Source organism: Semicossyphus pulcher, unplaced genomic scaffold, assembly GCF_022749685.1.
Source record: "Semicossyphus pulcher isolate SPU_LCO1_2020_fin unplaced genomic scaffold, fSemPul1.0.p SCAF_26, whole genome shotgun sequence".
Classification (NCBI taxonomy): domain Eukaryota; kingdom Metazoa; phylum Chordata; class Actinopteri; order Labriformes; family Labridae; genus Semicossyphus; species Semicossyphus pulcher.
This window is the reverse complement of record NW_027211700.1, coordinates 6,271,435-6,290,349: the sequence shown is the minus strand read 5'-3', so window position 1 is coordinate 6,290,349 and position 18,915 is coordinate 6,271,435. Positions and strand designations below refer to the sequence as shown.

At 44.4% G+C, this 18,915-nt stretch overlaps 1 protein-coding gene across 1 annotated transcript in view; it reads left to right on the top strand.

Annotated features, from left to right (window-relative positions):
- Positions 1–3,133: 3,133 nt before the first annotated feature.
- Positions 3,134–18,915, top strand: part of LOC138604611 (calsyntenin-2-like) — a 298,135-nt gene continuing 282,353 nt past the window's right edge. The window contains exon 1 of the mRNA XM_069676563.1: positions 3,134–3,470. Within this exon, the coding sequence (XP_069532664.1) occupies positions 3,407–3,470 (64 nt within the window). The 5' untranslated portion in view covers positions 3,134–3,406. The remainder of the gene's footprint in view (positions 3,471–18,915) is intronic.

Below are 18,915 nucleotides of genomic sequence, written 5' to 3'. Positions count from 1 at the left end.
AGCCACGCAGCGAGATAAGTAGAGGACAGACGTGGGGGAGCGACGAGGAAATAGAAATATGGGCTGGAGACGGATCCAGTGGAATCTGAGCGTTAGGGTCATTAATGAACATTAATGAAATGTCTGGAAGTCAGAGTATACCTGGAGGGAAACCACGCATGCACTGGGAGAACATGCAAACGCCACACAGAAATATGTGCAATCTGAACTGGGACCTGAACCAGGAACCTTCTAGCTTCTGAGGCCCTCCTCCGAGGGTCCCCGCACCTTATTTTGAGAACCACTGCTTTGGTTTCTCTGTCACCTCTTTGAACACGAGCCCAGGGAAGCCTCTTTGTTCGCTATACACCACTTAGGTCATTTCCCAGTGAAGAGAAGACCAAATTTAATTTCATCGCCGGATGGTGTGGATTCAAATCTGTGCATTGTCATCTGTTTGTATTACTTTTTTCTCCTCCCTCTAGATAACGCTGGCAATATTTTCTCTGCCTCCCAGAATAATCCTTAACCAGCAGCAGAGATAGGCCAAGAGAAAAGTTCCTGCGAGATAGGCTACTCAGGAAAATTGAAAAAGTTATTATTAATCCTGCTGCCCGGCACCAAACGGAAAAAACAACACACACACACACACACACACACGCATGCACACGCACACGCACACACCTTACAGACAAACAGACTGAAATGAGGAGGAACATGAGACAGTGTAACGTTCTCTCTGGCAGAATGAGTCATGTTACTCAGACATTTTTTAATTCTGTGGCCTATTTTCCAAATAAATTAGATTATTTGACATTGAGCAGCAGTTTTGAATGCTTCCTCCATGCTAAAAAAAAAAGAGCATGTTGAATGTATGAGCATTCCAGTTGTGTTAAAGTCTGTCTTTCTATCTCAGCCTCTTTTTCTTTATTCAAACTCAAAGCCCTTAGGCTAAGCTGAAATCCTTTTAGAGCAGAAATACCACTGATGGTAAGCAGTTACAAGAAATTCCAAAATGTTGTCTTTTTTTTGAAGAGTAAAAAAAAGTTGAATTTAAAAGTAAAAAAAGGAGGAAGTGCCAAGACTGGCCTACATTTGGATGTTAATATTCTATTTCTGTTGCAGCCTGCATTACAAATTCAACCCGTTTCATAATGATGATGTTTTAGTCAGATTAATTGCATCTTCAGGCAGAAAAATACCAGGCTAATGAATTCACATATGTGTCTGTGATATGCATTGTGAGTTTACACTGATATGGAATTGATTATAATTACTGCCTTACTGCACGTAGTGTTCTTTAGTGACGCGCTCGTGCCAGGTTTTTGAATCAGGACGATGTGTCGCGTCCGTTTGGCGTCTGAAGGGCGACATCTGTTTCCTTCCAGTGTGTCACATTGTTGACATTAAAGGGGGACATATTGGAGCTGTGCAATCAATGTTCTTCTGTAATGTGTTTTTGATTCACGTTGGTGAAGTTTGGTTCGTTTTAAAAATTGTAAACATATTTTAATGTAATTATTTTTCGGAGCCTCTCCGTCCTCCTGAAACAAACAAGCCGTTATGCCATTCAAAGGTTAGACCTTAGCCACGATTGGCTGACAGTAGCGGAGTGGCCGCACTGCAACGGCCCAATCCCAATCTCCACACTCACAGACTTTGAGGCACGTTCCCAGTATGTGTGTGAGTGCTTAGTGCTGTCCCACTGTCAGATCAGCAAGTGTGTGAGGGCTCTGATGCTAACTTTTCAACGCGTTCCGTGAGTCTGCATGTCTGCAGACTTTCCTGTGGTTCATAGCGAACTTGGTGACGTAGCCAAACGTGATTGTCCAGCCCCCCACTAAATGTAAACAAATATTCGTACATTGAAGTAGTATTCAATAAAGTTTGAACAACAACAACAAAAAAATGTAAACAATGCGAGCGTGGACGGTGACGGGAACCAGAAATACGTTTATCTGTAAGTGACAACAAATAAATATTCGGGAATTATTAACATTAATGCCTTTCTGACTTTTGGAAGTTTGTTAAATAAAGCTTATCTGATCTTAAAATATGTAGACACTGTAAGACACACAAATACATGCTGCAGGTCATCCGTTCTCAGACCCTCAGGGACTCTAGGGTGGAGATAGGGATTGGGTCACCGTCACTCCAAAGTTGTAGAAAACATGGCAGCTCTACGAACGGTTATTCGGCCTGTTTGAGTCAGAATCGCCAGGAGGTATCGGAATGGTAAAGTGAAATCTTGACAACGACTCGACTACAAGCTAGAGCAAGAAGGCAGCCTGAGGCGAATGACATGACGATTGGTCGATTTCAGCGACAGCAAGGTTCTACCTAGAAACCCAAAACACCCAAAAAATGTGAAACCCATGCATGCAAAAGATACGGCCCCTTTAAATGGTTTCTCTAGTTGGGTTTGGGCACAAAAACTATATGGTAACGTGGGAAAACATTGCAAAGTTGAAAATAACTAGGCGTTTAGGTTTGGTTTGAAACGGGATTCGAACCGCTGTCTTTTGATTTGCCCAGACATCGCCCCGATACGGCCCCAAGCGGACTTGTCCTATTTTTTTTATCTACTACGCCATTGGCTGTTTCTCAGAACGTTTAATATTGCCATGAGACGCTTTACATTCAGATCCGTCAGCCTGAACCTTTTGCGTCTGTATGAAACAGTGACGGCCGTGACAAAGCGTCGCTATCTGACGCCTTGAGAATGAGATTTTAACTGAGTTTATAATGCATTTAAAATTGTTATTATAAGCATTTAGAAGTACATGATTATTATATATTCTTTGCGCATTTAATGTCATGTTTTTTTAAATCTACAAACGTGTTTATTGAGTCTATTAAAACAGCTGTTATCATTATGCATCCCTCCTCAGCGTGGCAGACTCGTGGTGAGCTGGAGTGGGCTGGGATGCTCCAGAGATAGAAGATGGGAGGAGGAGAGAGTGGAGGGCGGGAGGATGAGAGAGAGAGAGAGAGAGAGAGAGTGGGGGGGGTGGGAGACAGGAAAAAAAAGAGCTCTCTCTCCACCCTGTGACGTCGCTCGGTCTGGTCCCGGGGTGCGCTGCTCTCTGGTCCCGTCTCAGCAGAAACCACTTTAGTTGTTGCTGCCTCGACGGTCCACACAAACCTGCGGTGCGGACGCGCGCGCGGCTCCGGTGCGGTGAGGTGCTTTGCGGGCACCCGGTGTTCTTCTTGCTACTCCACGCTGCCTGTCTTGTCCCACATATCAGTCTAACTGTTTCCACACTCTACTGGAAGAGGGAGGAGAGAACCTGAGGCGCTGAAAGAGAGAGAGGGCGGAAAGGAGAAGGAGAAAAGAGATAGGGGAAAAGCTAAAAGAAAGAGGAGAGAAGAGGAAAGCGGTTGCCGTAGTCCCTCTCCTTCCTCGGGCTGAATCTCCACCGAGAAGATGCTGAGAATAGCCGGCGTGTTGGCTGTAGTGGCTCTGGGGTTGAGTGCCGCTCACACCAAAGGTACGGTAGGTGAAGGGCAACTTGCCTGCTGCGTGTGATGCGCATCTGCGAGTGCGCTACGGCGTGATTGGAGGTGAACGTGGCCGGAGAGATGAGTGTGCGTGGATGCAGAGAAATGTCTGACACTGTTATCTGTGCAGTCTGTCTACGTGTTTGATGTCCTGCCCTCTATTATTGCTCCTCTTTGGACTTGCGGAGACTGGACAGTTAATTTCTGTGGACCTGAGCAGCCCTTAAAAGCACTTGAGGGTATTTGCTCCACTTCAGTGCCATCCCTACAGTTGTTCCACGGAGATTTAGTGTTCCTGTGACGCTCAACACTGAGCCCACTCTGACCTTATTGTAGCCTATTTTTTGGGTTAATCTCATGTGGCACAGCTATAATATTGATTGACGTGCTTGCAGTTTTTTTTTGTGACAGTCGGTGCAACGTCATGTTCTTGCAGCCACAGGAGAAACATCCTGGTTCAGTGTTAGATATTATGTCACTCCAGTTAGGGTTTGTTTTGGACTGAGAGGAAGAGGTAGGAGACAGTGGGGCGGATAATCTCTGTGATTTTTATCAAGTGTCATTAAAGATGTGTTTAAATTTGAAAATCAGCTTTATTGACAAGGTATACTATAAGGAATAGGACTCTGGTTTGAGTTGCTCTCAGCGTACGTACATAGAAATAGACACACGTGCAAATTAAAACAAAGACAGCAAGTTTAAACGCTTATTTTGGATTGATAAAAACAACACCCATGGGATTTCTCACTCCAAAAGTGAAACAAACAAAGGATGATCATGAGACACAAATCTGATTGGCTGTGCTGTAGACTTCCTGTGCAGACACATAAGGGTACACAGTTCACATTATAAATAGGGCTGCCTCTTTGAGCAGCAGCTTCCAATACACAGCTGTGGCTTAGAGGTAGATGAGTCGCCTTCCAGTCGGTGGTTCGATCCTCAGCTCCTCCTGTCTGCATGTCGAAGTATCCTTGGGCAAGATACTGAACGCCGAATGGCTCCCGGAGGCACAGCCTGTGCTGTGTGAATGATTATCAGTAGCCTTGTATGGCACTTGATCATTGCATGAGTTTGTGTGAGAATGCAGGACCGTTTACATGAATAAAACCATGCATGTCAATGAAACCTTTGTAGGATTTATCGGCAGGCTGATAAAAATCCCGCAACATGGGTTGAATAATCCCCAAAGCCACTGATATTTGATAATGACATCCAGATGTCATAAATGTGCACCATACTGCTGGCAGTCTCACTTCACTGCTGAGCTAATTTTAGGTCTACCAGAATCCCCACTGCAGCGGGGACCGCTCAATCCTCCCGCGAGCCTGGCATGTGCCGTAGGTAAGCGGGTAAATGCGGCAACAGGTTCGTGCTAATCAACTCCCTGTAGACCCCGGCTGCCTTTCACAGTGTGAAATAACAAGGTGACACCTGTCAGTTTCGTCTGGCGGCGGAGAGACACCAAAAGTGCGATAAGCTGCTCATCCTCCTTGCCTCCTGACACAGTGAAAAGCCTTCCTGCTGGTCGTCTGGCTGGCTGCAGCTGCTATCTTTGTAGTGTGAGGAGGGAAAACATATGCTAATAGAGCTGCAGCAGGCCCTGACCTGCCCCGGAGGTCAGGCTTTTGCCTCATATGCACTTTCATTTAAAACGGATTTACTCGCAGGCAACAATGGGATGACTATCATGTGCTGTGCTTGTGCATTCATGCAGACACTGTTACCTGTTTGGGGATATGACCTGATAGGATCACATGTGTAATACGGCAGGAAACGGCAGGAGAGTTGCATTGTAAGAAGGATTTATTGTTTTTTATACCCAGAGCTTGTGTGTGAAGTAAACAAATTACTGCTGAGTCAATAGGGGTTGAAAAACCAAGCGCACCACGGTTCTAATTGATTCCCGAGGGCCACTGTACAGTGCAGTTAAATCCAGGGGAAAATACGAGGCTATTGTCTCCTGGATCTGTTGCTACACTGACCCTCGCTGCCTTTTCCCGCTTCCTGTCACAGTTGGCGGGAAGCACAACCCGTAAAAGCAACATTCCTAAATCGTTTTCTATTTCTCACCCTTGAATGTGTTTCTCCATTTCCGTTTTTTTTTTTTTTCCGAACTGACAACAGAAATGGTGCATTCATGTCAAGTGTGGCAAAGGATCCGCCTCCGTAGCGCCAATATGCAAACCTGTTTCCCAGATAACTTTGAAGCGCCGCCGCTGCTGTCATCTTCTGTTTAGCCACCGTTTCATCCAGGAAAGCGTGGACGTGCGACTTCCTTTAATCACCGTCACCCTCTAGTCATCCATTCAGACTTAGTGTGTGTTTCTTAATGTGTGTCTACTTAGTATGTGTTTCAGAGTTGTCAGTAATCAGAGCTCTTGTGTGTGTGTGTGTGTGTGTGTGTGTCTGCGTGGGTTTTGGAAGAGTGATAGAGTGCAGCCAACATGTTGACAGCCGCCAAGTATGCAAAAAACGGGCGAGGAGATGATGTCGTTTACAAAAGAATTATTGCATTCACAGATACATGCTGTGGCTCAAACGATTTCCCCAGGACGGAGCGTGTCGCCGCTCGACAGGGAGAATCTTCTGGCACTGAAGCAGAAAGAGCTGTAGAGTTGTTTTTTTTTTTCTTGCCAGTGCTGCCCGGAGCTCCGCTTTTGTGTAATTCCAAGCAATATGAACTCTGAATTTAGATAGCTCATTACCAGCACAGTATATTTTAATTCAGCTTCCCACTGTGTGTCTCTTTGTTGGTGGAACCTTTCCGCCGCTTTATTATATCCAGATAAACACACTGTACATTTTTTATTCTGTCAGTAAACATGCAAACAGTGAGAATGTAATATTCCGCCTTTTGAGGAGGCCTTAGCTAGAGTCTGACGCCGGGGTGTGAAGTCCCGGGATTAATTGACACAGCTCTTATAATTTATGGGTTCTATATAGGGTATGTGTGTCTGGGGGTGTAAGCCGGTGTGTGTGCGTAGAGGGGATAAAGAAAGCCAAGGGGATAGTCATTTGAGGATCCCATTAGCAAATAAAAAAGAGGGGATGACAAAAAAAACAGAGGCAGATTTATGTCCCCCCTTTGGAGAGAGGAAGTGCATTATGGGAGCACTCTATAAATCCTCCGATGAGGCTGTGACACAGGATGCAGCACAAATCCTTGCCGCGCGGCCACTGGAATCGGGGCTCAGCGGCATGGAGGAACATCACAGATTTTTCTTTTTTACAAACACTTGCTTTGTCTCCCGTTTTCAAAGCTCCACTGATCTGGGTGCAGCCCCACTCGCAATTTCAGGAGTCGGTGGGCTTAGCGGACGTGGCGATGGAAGGGGTGCCAGGCCACTGATCCCAGCGCAGTCCTACAACCAGCAGAGACAATAGACGGAGCGAGCCAGGGTGGATAAGTTTAAGCTATCGTCTTCACACCGGGAGGAGAGGGAGGGTTCCTGTGATCCCGCGATTACTGCTGCTAGATCAAAACGAGGCTTTGCAGCGGGCCGTGTGACTCGAGCAACACAAAGCTCCTTATGGGGTTCTGAACTTTAAGTTTTAAGTGCAGTTTTTATCGCTAATGAGAAATCAAGCCTCTTCTCTCCGCCTCAGTGTTAAGTAAGGGATGAACGCAGAGTAGCACGAGTGGGTGTTTGTTGTCGACTTGTAAACATACAAAGAAAGTCACAAATGAAAGCAAGTTTTACTCCTCATCGCATCTCAGAGTAGTGTTCTTATCGAGGTATCACACAGACTTTACGCTCTTTTGTTTACATATCTGACTATGTTTTGCAAATACCATTGTATTTTTATCCCTTCCGACTGTATCGTCTTGAAGTAGCAGGGATGAGGGAGGGTTAAGGAGTCGCAGCGTGCATGAGCATGTAGTTCAGCAGAACTGGCTGCACAGCACAGCGAGTGGGTGTCTCATCTTCCTTCGTTCTTTTTTTGTTTTTTCTTCTTCGCTGTCTTTGAGTGGTCACGGCTGACCGTACTTGGAAACAGATATTCAGACAGCCAAGGCCCATTGATTTACCCAGCAATGTGTGTGTGTGTGTGTGTGTGTGAGAGAGAGATAGAGAGAGAGAGGATCTGATCTGAGACGAGGCCTGAGTGGGTTGCAGAATTAAGTTAGAATCTCCATTATGGCTCTACCAGGATCGTTGTCAGTCCAACTTAATTTAGCTGTTTAAAACCCAACACCAAACTCCTGTATCAGCCTCTTTCAGTATATATATATTTTCTACATGTTAATAATAGATTTTAAAAGCATCTGCTACTAATTTTTCACATAACGCTGGTTTTAAAGTGCATAATTTAAACAGATGTTTGAGTCTGCTAGTGAGCTTAAGTTAGCAGCAGATTGCATCACAGTCCCGGCATCCCTCCCAAAGAGCTTCACTGCTTTACACCGTGTTTTTACTGTTTTTAATTACCCTGCATTTATTTTGGAGAGGAGGAGAACTCTACATATCATCAGCACAAAACCAATGACGGAAAACTTGTCCCCACCTCACACTGTACAAAAGTGAAGCCAAAATGTGCTCTTCTATCTCGCGCATATGGAGCCAGAGTCTGCGCAGTAGAGATCGGCTTGGTGGGAGCTGCGGCATTGACGTCCCGCCCCCTTCCGCTAAACAAGACACGCTTTCAACTTCCCGATCCCTCAGCCGTTCAACAGCAAAAGCACTTTAAGACAACCACAGAGGGCCAAAGTGCTGTACAGAAGAATAAAAGACACAGCTCACACGAGGCATGAGATACAAATAAATAAATAGAAATAGATAAAAAATAAATAAAAAATTAAAATAAAATAAAATAGACATAAAATCCAAATACAATCAACGTCTTACAAGGTGTCAAAGGTCAAGATGAAGAGGTGGGTTTTAAGAAGACATTTAAAAACAGACAGTGAAGAGGCCTGTGTAATGTGCAGAGGCGGATCATTCCGCAGCTTTGAAACCGCAACAGCAAAGGCACGGTCCCCTCTGAGCTTACGCTTGGCACACTCAGAAGCAGCTGATCGGCTGACCTGAGAGCACAGGTGGGTGTATATGGGTGTAGGAGCTCAGAGAGGTAGGGCGGGGATATGGGAAGGTATGACTGTAGTGTTAGTGTTGGTTACGTCTCCTCTCAGCGTTCCTCCTCCACTCTGCTCATGTGCATGCGCATCGGCTGCAGACAGATTTGTCAACAGAGCTGTCAATCATCCTTTTTACAGCATCAAATAACCAATTAAAACTAAACTTCTCAGAAAACTGAGCACACAAAATGTATTTGGCGTGTATTTTGATTTTACAGTATGACTCATGTCCCATCTGTTAACATGGAGGAGGCAGGCTTTATGAGCTATACTGCAGCCAGTCAGCAGGGGGCGATAGAGAGGGTTGGGCTTCACTTTTAGGGAGCTGTGTGTGCTCAAAACTCTTTTTGAATCCTAACCCAAAAGCATGCTTTGAATAAGTTGCTCTGTGTGCTATGATGCAACTAAAATAAGCATGCGGGGTCCTCTTGACTGATGATTTGAATCTTGGACTTTTAGGTCTCTGCTCTCGTCTTGAAGGTGTGTTTGGAGAGGGAGGGGATGTCTGGAAAGGGAAGGTAAAGGTCTTACAATACAAAAAATAAAGGAAAAGGAATTTAACAGGAGAGAAGTTTAGAAGAGGGAGTGTGCATACTTTTGGCTACATAGTTTATTTCTTCTTTCTGAAGTTACATTGAAGTGAAAGACAAAGCATGAAGTATGCCATCACTGCAGCGCTACACTTAGTCTCCACTTCTTCAGGATAATCAAGTTTGTTACACGCTTTGAGTTTCTTACCAGACTCTCACCATGCTCCTTCGGTGATTTGCTCTCATGCTCTACAGTACATGAAAAAACCACCACTTACATACACACACACACCCACACCCGAGAGCTCTCCAGGATTTTCAAAGGACTCCTTCTGCCACCACTTCAGTCCTCCTCTCATCCATTTGCTCCTGTTTTGCTCCAATCACTTACCTCCAGTCCAATCTCACCAGTGGACTCTCTTCAATTTTTCAGCGCTGGGTGATGACACAGATGTGAGACGGACGCACACACACTCACACACACTGATGAGTAGAAAAGGGTTACACAGACAGATAGTGCCTGACCTGTCCCTCTCCACCAGCTGGGTCTCGCTGACCTCAGAGGAAATGATCAGAGGGAGGAAGATGGAGGGAGTTAGAGGACGAGATAGAGGAGAGAGGGTCAGAGAGAAAGCTGCAGATCTTTGTCTCTGTGACTCATAAATCTTCACTCTTGACAAGTGGCGCACTCAGAGTTGAGTGCAGACTTTCATAATGGACATGCAGACTGAAGCTGAGTAGCTCAGACGCGGCTCTCGGCTTTTAGCTGGCATTGACTTTGTGTGATTAGTATGCACTATCGTCCAACCATGCTTACATACCTATACCTTCTGTATGGTGCAGATCTGCGTGGGGATGCAGCCTATTCTAGCACACATTGGGTGAGCTGTGGGAAAGACTTTTTTTTAAATCAAACTTTATTCATGTAGCACCTTTCTTACAAACATGCAGCCCCTCTTTGCAGAACAAGATTAAAACAGCACAGCCGAAACAGTATAGAGAAAATAGACATTAACACAAAATAAAATTAAATCCATTAACAAAAACATTACCCTGTCAAAGTCAATTAAACAAATGAACACAAGGGTTGCTAGTTTAGCAGTAGAGCAGGCGTCCAATGCACAGAGGCTACAGTCCTTAACGCATCGGCTGCAGGCTGGACTCCCGCCCTCTGCCCTCTGCATGTCATCCCCCACTCTCTTCTCCTATGTCCATCTTCAGCTGTCCTACGAGCCGTTTAGCTAAGCTAACTGGCTGCTGGCTCTGGCTCTCTTTTTACCAATAGGCATAAGAGAGTATCAATCTCATCATCATCAGAAGCAACTGAGTTAAACCTAAAGAGCACCGGACAATATATTGAGCAGGCTCCAGACGATTAGATTTCACCTAAAATTTGATGAGCATGTGAAAACAGTGAGCAGAATCACAAAGCATTTAGGCTTATGGGAGACTGTTGACCATTCCACGCTGCTAATGGTTTCATGCACATGATTTGTTCACATCTAACTTATTGTGTAACCTCCTGGTCAACACTCAACATCTTCAACAATCAAGCCTCTGATGATTATTTATAATAAAGCCATAAAGATTTTAGACAGGAAGCAGATAAGATCACATCACTGTGGTGTTCAAAAAAGTTAAGTTTTGGAAATTTTATTACATTTGCTAATCTAAAACTCGTCCATAAATGCTTACATCATCCGGCTCCTCAGGCGCTCAGTGACCTCGTGGTCTCACTGAGACTGTCAGGCTCTATAACACGTGCAGCATCATTATAAGGTGCCCTTTCGTAAGTTATCACTTGGACGAGGCGATTTTTCTGTTCAGGGGATCAATATGTGGAATGCCATACCTGCAGAGCTCAAGTTTTATTGTAGGATATTTTGTATCCTGTATGGTTATATCTGTTTTATGGTTGAGTCTGTTTTGCACCGTCTCCTGTGATTTGTCGTCGATTTGATGTATTTTAAAGGCCCATCTAGGGACGGGCATGGAAAATTAGCCAAGGCTATAAATGCTGTAGTGTGTGGCATCGGTTTACTTGCTTCATACTTGTCCCTATACAAATAAACATTAAATAAATTTTTTTGGCTTTTGCCTTTATTCGATAGGACAGCTGAAGAGAGACAGGAAATGTGTGGAGGAGAGAACGGGGGAAGACACGCACCAAATGATCGGAAGGCCGGGAGTCGAGATGCGATCAGTGCGTCGAGGACTGTAGCCTCTGTTTATGGAGCGCCTGCTCCACTAACTGAGCTAAACCAGCGTCCCTGACTACTTATTTTAAGGAACATTGTACTGCATGCATTCCCCTGCATTAAGAGCTGTAAAACCAGTGAAATCAAGACATAACTTACGGTCATAACTGAAATGATGTAACTTCCTGTTCAGTGTGTGCTGTTCATATGAGCATTTTTACCGAAACCTCTGTCCGTCTCGTCAGTGTTGGAGCTGATCTTGCTTACAATACAGCCCCATATTCAGGTCAGCCCCGTATAAGCATTAGCTGTCTCTTTCAGCACTGTGAGTAGCCACACACACTCCTCTTTGTCAGTCCACACACACGCACACACACAACCCGTTTAGTAACAGTTAGCAAAGTGTATTTGCTAATGGTTTGCTTGGTTGATGATTATCCTCAGGTATTGGACTGCCCGCAGACACATTAATCAAGAGTTAATTCTTATTTCCTTCATTAGGCTAAATCCAGACACAAACAGAAACACACACAAGTACACACATACACACTACACAACCAATCCCAGCGTGATTTTGCCTTGATGATTGTGTTAAGAGCTCATCACTCTCGTGTCTGTTCTCCTATCTGTGCTCAATTTCAATTAATCCGTCCATTTCCCCATGAAGGCAACAGTTGTCATCCCATATGTTAGCCACTTACAGGCTGAACAGGAGCTGGCAGAGCTTATAGCTATACACCCAAACATGCCTCAGCACACACAAACAAATAACAGAACGCATGCTGTTGCTTTCTTAAGGACTCTTTACATGGAAACAGAACCAGATAAACGTTCTCCAATTGTGGAGGCTTCAGTGTCTGGCTCCTTTTTGGCAGTTAAATCCTCCATCAGCCGGAGGTCCACAGATTCAGCGCTGATAAAAGACATGTTATTTAGCGCTGCTGGTTGTTGTGAGTTAGTTCTGTCAGCCCCCGCTGGCGTAAGCCCAGCCTGCCAGCCGGTGCTACAATATCTGTCACCCTCATGTGATAGGTAGATATTGGTCCCAACCCCTACTTCCTGTTCACGTTCACTGACATATGAGCCATTATGTTTAAGTAAGAATGGATGCAAACATTTAGCTGTGTTTTATACTCAGTATTACCCAGACGATGTATTTTTAATACGTGTTGATGCATCCAAGAATTTTATAAAGGCTTTGAAAGCTGCATTGTTTGTTTCAATGGCTGAGTGCTGTTTTTATTCCCCCTTTAGAAATACTGCAAATTGCAAGACAAACGTCTGGTTACACAAAAGCAGACATGAAGCGAGTGTCTGGCACTGTCCTTGGTCCTGAAATGAGCCAATGACACTCGGCAAGAAACTGCAGCGATGGAGCTATCCATTGTGCTGAAAGCAGTCCTACAGGACGATTTTGTCTTTCCATTAGCTCGTGCCTCACTGTGAGTGGCCATTTGCATACACCAGTGTGCAGGAATATTGGAGGGGTGGAGATATGTGAGAACACACCAGGGACCTGACAGCCTGTCACAGCTATGATAAGGCTGAGCAGTGACTGATGAGTGACAGATGGACGGGTGAAAATGGCCAGGAAATGTGCAGCATTTCAATGACGGTGCTCAGCAGCACTGTTTCAACACTGAGCTCTTCCATAGGGAGACATAATGATAATGTAAAAATGGATTATGGGATTGTCTGACTCATTTAAGGGCCCTGAAAAAACCTGTTTTTAGTCATCTCTTTACTATGAATTATATGTTGCCACATGGATGCACACTTTTCTGCTGAATTAAGTCCAGTTTTGGTTGTTTCACGTATAATTTCTGTATTTGTGCTTTTGCATGTGCGCTGTTGTGAAGTATAGGGAGGACTTTTGTCGCTCCAAAGGGCACAGATCAAACGCTGGGGCGCGTTCAGACCAGGCAAAATGCTGCAAAATGTCTATTTAAACGAATATGGTGTTGTGTTGAACTCCCTTTTGTGTATTCTGCTTTACTCAAGTGCACCTTCTTTTTGGATATGGCAGCTCTTACATACCTGTTGCTGCTGATGGGTAAAACCTCTGACACACCACCCAAACAAGAGTAATCGTATCTGAAAAGTCCTTGCAGAGTATTTCGTGTTGTGAGTTAACATTGAACACCATTTTCAGATTGAATGTGCCCTTGACTGTACTTTTGGCCGCTGCTACAGATAAATGTTTTTATGAGGAAGTCCCTGATTTAGGTGAGTGATACACCTTCCTTTTGGAGGTTTTTACGTTGTTTGGCATGACAGTTGATGGCAGTTATCCTTAAAGGGGGCATATTGTACTAATTTCAAGCTTCATATTTCACTCTGTGATACCTGTGGAGTAGCTTAACATAATTTACAGTTAAAAAAAACTCACACTGATGCTCTGTGCAGGCCCTCGTACAGCCTGAAACGACATGAGTCATCTCTGTCCCTTTAAGAAACCCCGCCCCTACAAGCCCGCTTCCCTCTGATTCGCCAGCTCTCTGAAGCCTGCTGAGGCATCACAAAGTGCAGCTTGCAGAAAAAATCTGTCTGACACCCGGCGTTCACAGCAGCCTGCAGACTGAGCTGAGAAGCCTGGGGATTACTCCAACATACTTTTACCTACAGATTTGAAACTTCATCCACGTTTAGTCTGAACATCCAACACTGTAACATTATATATATGTCTTAAAATGTGACACAACATAATACCCCCTCTTTAAAGAAACAGCACTGGGCATATAAATGCAATGAACAAGAAGACTGCACACGAGCAAATATGGTTGAATGAAAGATTTAGAATATTTTAAACATTGCTTTTGCAATTGTTTGAGAAAGATTCAGTATGGGTCCACGCACAGAGAAAAAACACTGGATGTAAAAATAACTGCCTGCATGCAAAGAACCTTTGACATGGCACCTTTAAGTTTTCACACCGAGCTTTCAGCGGCTTGAAACTGGAAGCGCTAATTGAGAATTAAACAAATATGTATGTGAGTGTGTGTGTGTGTGTGTGTGTGTGTGTCCATTACTCTCTCTAGCACCAGTGGCAAAGAGCCAAGAACAGTAAAGCATCTAAAAATAAAGAGTTCCAACAGTCTGTAGAGTATTGAGTTGTGGCCAACGACTCTCACATACTAGCTGCTCGGCCATATTTTAAACCTGCTTCAGAAATCTCTGCACAATGATCCATGAATCCTGCGGCTTTGTGATGAGTTTATGGAGAGGTGTCTGCACCCCACTGTGTGTGTGTGTGTGTGTTTGGGTGTGTTATGACTTATGACAGGAGATGCCATCACACTTGAAATATGTCCACATGATATAGTGTCCTTCATGCAAAGGCATCTGTGGCGATTGTTTGCACAGATACACACAGGCACAGGTGGAGCACTTGAAATGAACAGGTGGGACAAGCTTTGTGTAGAAGGCCTGTCACGGATGCAGCAATTTTATCCTTCTGCTGTAACTGGGCCACTCTCTCTCACACACACACACACACACACACACACACACACACACACACACACATATGTGGCACGCACTGTGAGCTCTCCCTCTCCCCTCTGATAAAGCGCACACCCGTTCCCTGTGGCTCTTGCACAGGTTCACTAATTTGCATGCCCAAACATGTGTGCATACGTTCATGTGTGTCTGTGGCTGTGTGTGTGCCCGTGCGTGCATGTACCTGTGTCTAGGTTAAATCCTCAGGGGCCTGAACTCTCTGCTGGGTTGTTTCATTTTTTAACGGGACACTCAGGGCCTCATTTGTCCGCGTGTGTTTGGGGAGAAATCACAAATGTTCTCGTGTCTCCCTTCCCATGAAGAAAGAGAGGGAGAGAAAATAGAGCAAAGGAGAAAGGGAGAGGGCAGTGCGAGAACCTGTCAGCTCATATACAACCCCGAGAGGCTCTTGCAGTTAACGAAAAAAACAAATTTGTCACAATTTGATTGTTTTCAAACCTGCATGTCCCTATGTGTTTATTGTGATTTAGACCAGCTGTCACGCCGCAGACGCTGCTTTAGCTCATATTTGTGTCCTGTATGTCTTCATCCTGCTCTCTGGTCCTGCGGCACACTGTAGCCTGGCTGCAGCAGCTCCCCCTCTGTTAGCGGGAGGAGGATCTGGGTCACAGTGTACCTGCACCTCCCAGCGCTTTGCATCCTCACACTCCCCCTGTGTTCACTTTTTTGTTCTATCTCCCGCCATCGTACCCTTATCCATGTCTGCCTTTGTCTTATCTCGGAGCCTATTATATCACACATTCAATCTCTCCTCTCTTTTTTTTATGTTTTTCAATCTTTCCTCCTCATCTTCTTCCATGCTCCTGCTGGGATTTCCTGGTGTAGCATTAGCGTGGAGGTAATTACAGACGGCGAGGCTTAGCCAGGTCTTATCACACTGTTCTTCCCTTCCCCCAGGATGTGTCTCTCTGCCTTCTCTTTGTCTTTCAGTCTTTGCCTCTTTTACACGGACCCCATGGAGAGTCTCTCCGTTGAAAGACGTTGGGTTAAGGGCATTTAAAAGATGGAATTTTACATCAGAATTCTGCTGTCGGAGTTGCTATTGTTGACTTTATTAGGCTGGGTGTACTTTATCAAGGCCAAAGGCACCCTGAAGAGACTGCGAGAGCCAAGCATTAGCATAGCAATAGCATTAATAACATAGCGTAAACATGGCATGCTAACAAACACATACGTCATGCATACCCTTAATGCATTTCTCTGCCACTCATATCTAAGTACATTAGCATATATGGACAAATGTATGGACAAAATTGCAGATGTATTGTCATACCTCACATGCACGCACAGCAATGCACATGTTCGGACATCGCCGGCTGGAAGCTAATAATAGGCTGGTGAATAATTAAGGTTCATTCATTAAACACTCAAAAATGGCTGGCAGGAGACGCTCACGCACTGGCTCTCAGGCCCCCCCCCACACCTCTCCTTCGCTCTCCTGCCCTCTATTTGAATATCTTGTCACTTGGAGACACACTATGTTAACATGGATGCTCGTGTGTATGCGTGTGAAGGTCACTCATTTCTCTAACAAGCACATCATTATTAAATCATGAAGCCACCTCTGGTTCACCCACCACTCCTGCTTCTCGCTGTTTGGCTCCCGTGTTTTGCTGAGGTTATACGTCTCTTCCTGTTTCTTTAGCGAATGTGGAAAAGCAGGTATGGTGTTGAATTTGTTCATGCATGTGTGTGTGTGTGTTGGTGTGTGTTTGTTGTAAGTGTGGGCCCGGGCCCCCTTGAGTTCTCATTATGGTGAGAGTGGATGGTCGAGCGAAGGCCTAACATCTGTCTCTGAGAGTGGAGGGGCCCCACACCGAGCTCATAGCCAGGGAACGCCGTCGGAGGGGAGGCCGAGTTCGGCTGCATAACAAGCCACTCCGCTGCACCTCGCTCGCAGAGAAGTTCACTTAATTACATGTAGATGCTTTAAGTCCAGGAGGAAACTATCGGCCTCTACCAGTCAGAATATTGTGTGCCAAGCGCTTAGTTTCAACTACAGCCTGACACTGGCAGCATAATATTAGGTTGCTACAAATTTCTCTAATTTTCTATTTTATTAAAAACTACCGATGCTTTTTAAGTATTTTTGCGCTCATTTGATTGTGGACAGTTAGGAGGAATAACAGTCAGAAAAGGTTCCTGTCCTAAAGTCAGAATGCAACAGTATATATTATAGTATGTTCCTGTCACTCACACCTTTTTGGTTTGATAATAGACTCCCCCCCCCTTCAGACAAGAGTAATCAAAGATCTGATTTTTGGATGGTTCTAAAGATGATCTCGATGTTCCTGTGGTGTGAGGCATGTTAGAGATTTTACTTCCTCTGATCTGCTCTTAAGAATTTCAAATCGTGAGTATTAAACGTTCAGTATTTACGACCTGATTTATTGTTGTGTGGGGGGAACCCAGAGGACAGCCGAGCACGCACTCTGCGGATTGCCACGTGGAACGAAATGATGCAAGCTGACTGAAGAAGGAGTGAGCCATGCCGGCAAAAGCAAACGCGAAGCACAAAGTAAACAGCCTTCTCTATGACCTCATCCAGTTTTTCTTTTTTCTTTGGCAATTTCAGTAAAATGTCCCGAAACTATCATCGCCAATTCTTCCTGCCCGTCGCCCGCCATGTTTGTGTTTGAATGGAGAGATTTTGAGAGATTTCCCGTGTTGAGAGTCGGACTCTGGTTGTTGGTGAATGAATCTGTTAGTGTGTGGTGTGCTGTTTGGGAACTACAGGAACAAAAAGCTGTCATTTCCCGTCGTCATGTGTGGGGTCTCTCACATTTTCAATGTCTGTTAAGAGTTTAAGAAACTAGCTCAAGGTTTAAATTCCAGCTTGACCTTAAATACAGGAGTTGATCTTCCAACGTTATATAAATTCTGGGGCACGTTGGTGGAAATGCAACAAGCCGTCCAAATGAAATGTTAAAGGCATCATTCCATACCTTCTGTTTGACACATCAGCAAGGCAATAGTGTTTGTCAGCTTCTTTCAAAACAGTCACGTTAGCATTTTAGCTTCTAGCATCTGACATAGCTGTACGTAAGGTTTGGATAGGTTTAGACACAAAAATGGGAAATATGGTGGTTTGGCTCAAACTTACAGCTTCATTAGGGTAAGGCAATCATCTTTGTCAGTGTTTCAATATCACCATTTGGGTTAAGGTCAGTGAACAAACCAATCAAATTCTATTTGTATAGCGCCAAATCATAACCAAAGTTATCTCGAGACACTTTACAGAAAGAGCAGGTCTAGATCGACCCTTTTGTTATGTTATTTAAAGAGAGGCCCAACATGAATCCACCATGAGCAGCACTTAGCAACATTCGGCACATTGGCAAGGAAAAACTTTATTTTAACTTTATTATAACAGCCGCCTGCCTGGTCGGATGGGTCGAAAAGTGGGATAGAGGGAGATGCAGGATAGAGACAGGCAAAGAGAGCAACAACAACATATGTCCTTGCTACATCAACAACAACAGGTAATACATATATTATGATTACAATGCCAATAATAGTGGCACACTAGTGTAAAGATTAGCAAGTGAGCAAGAGAAGCATAGTAATAATGAAGTCTAGTAATAGTAATTGTAACAGTTGGAGTTAACAGGTCTACTATTAGCATTAGCAGCAACAATAATGATACTGTGGGGAAAACAAACGGTCGTTGTTGAAAGAAACCAACGTTGATGAATCCAGCCAACCCCACCACTTCTCTTTGCGGACTTGGTAGCTCTTTAACAACCCACCACTATTTTGTCCTTTGCTGTAACGAACAAGTAACAACTGCTATGACCACAAGAGGTCTTCCAACATAAATGCATGTCATTTTGCTGCTTTTGCTGACGCTCGGGCTGATGCTGTTATTTTCTCTGGAGGCAAGTTGCATTAAAAGCTCCATTTCATTCTTGATCTTTGAAACAGCAATTGAGAAGTGGAAGATAATAATGATGTGATTTGATTTGGAAGATTATGTGCTCATGTGTTGACATGTTTGGATATTTATTATTGTTCTCATACAGCAGTACTGGTGTGATTCTTTTATAGAATGAGTACATCCCCTGCTAAGGCTTCCATTGCCTCGAGTCAGACGTTGGAAAGAAGAAAAAAA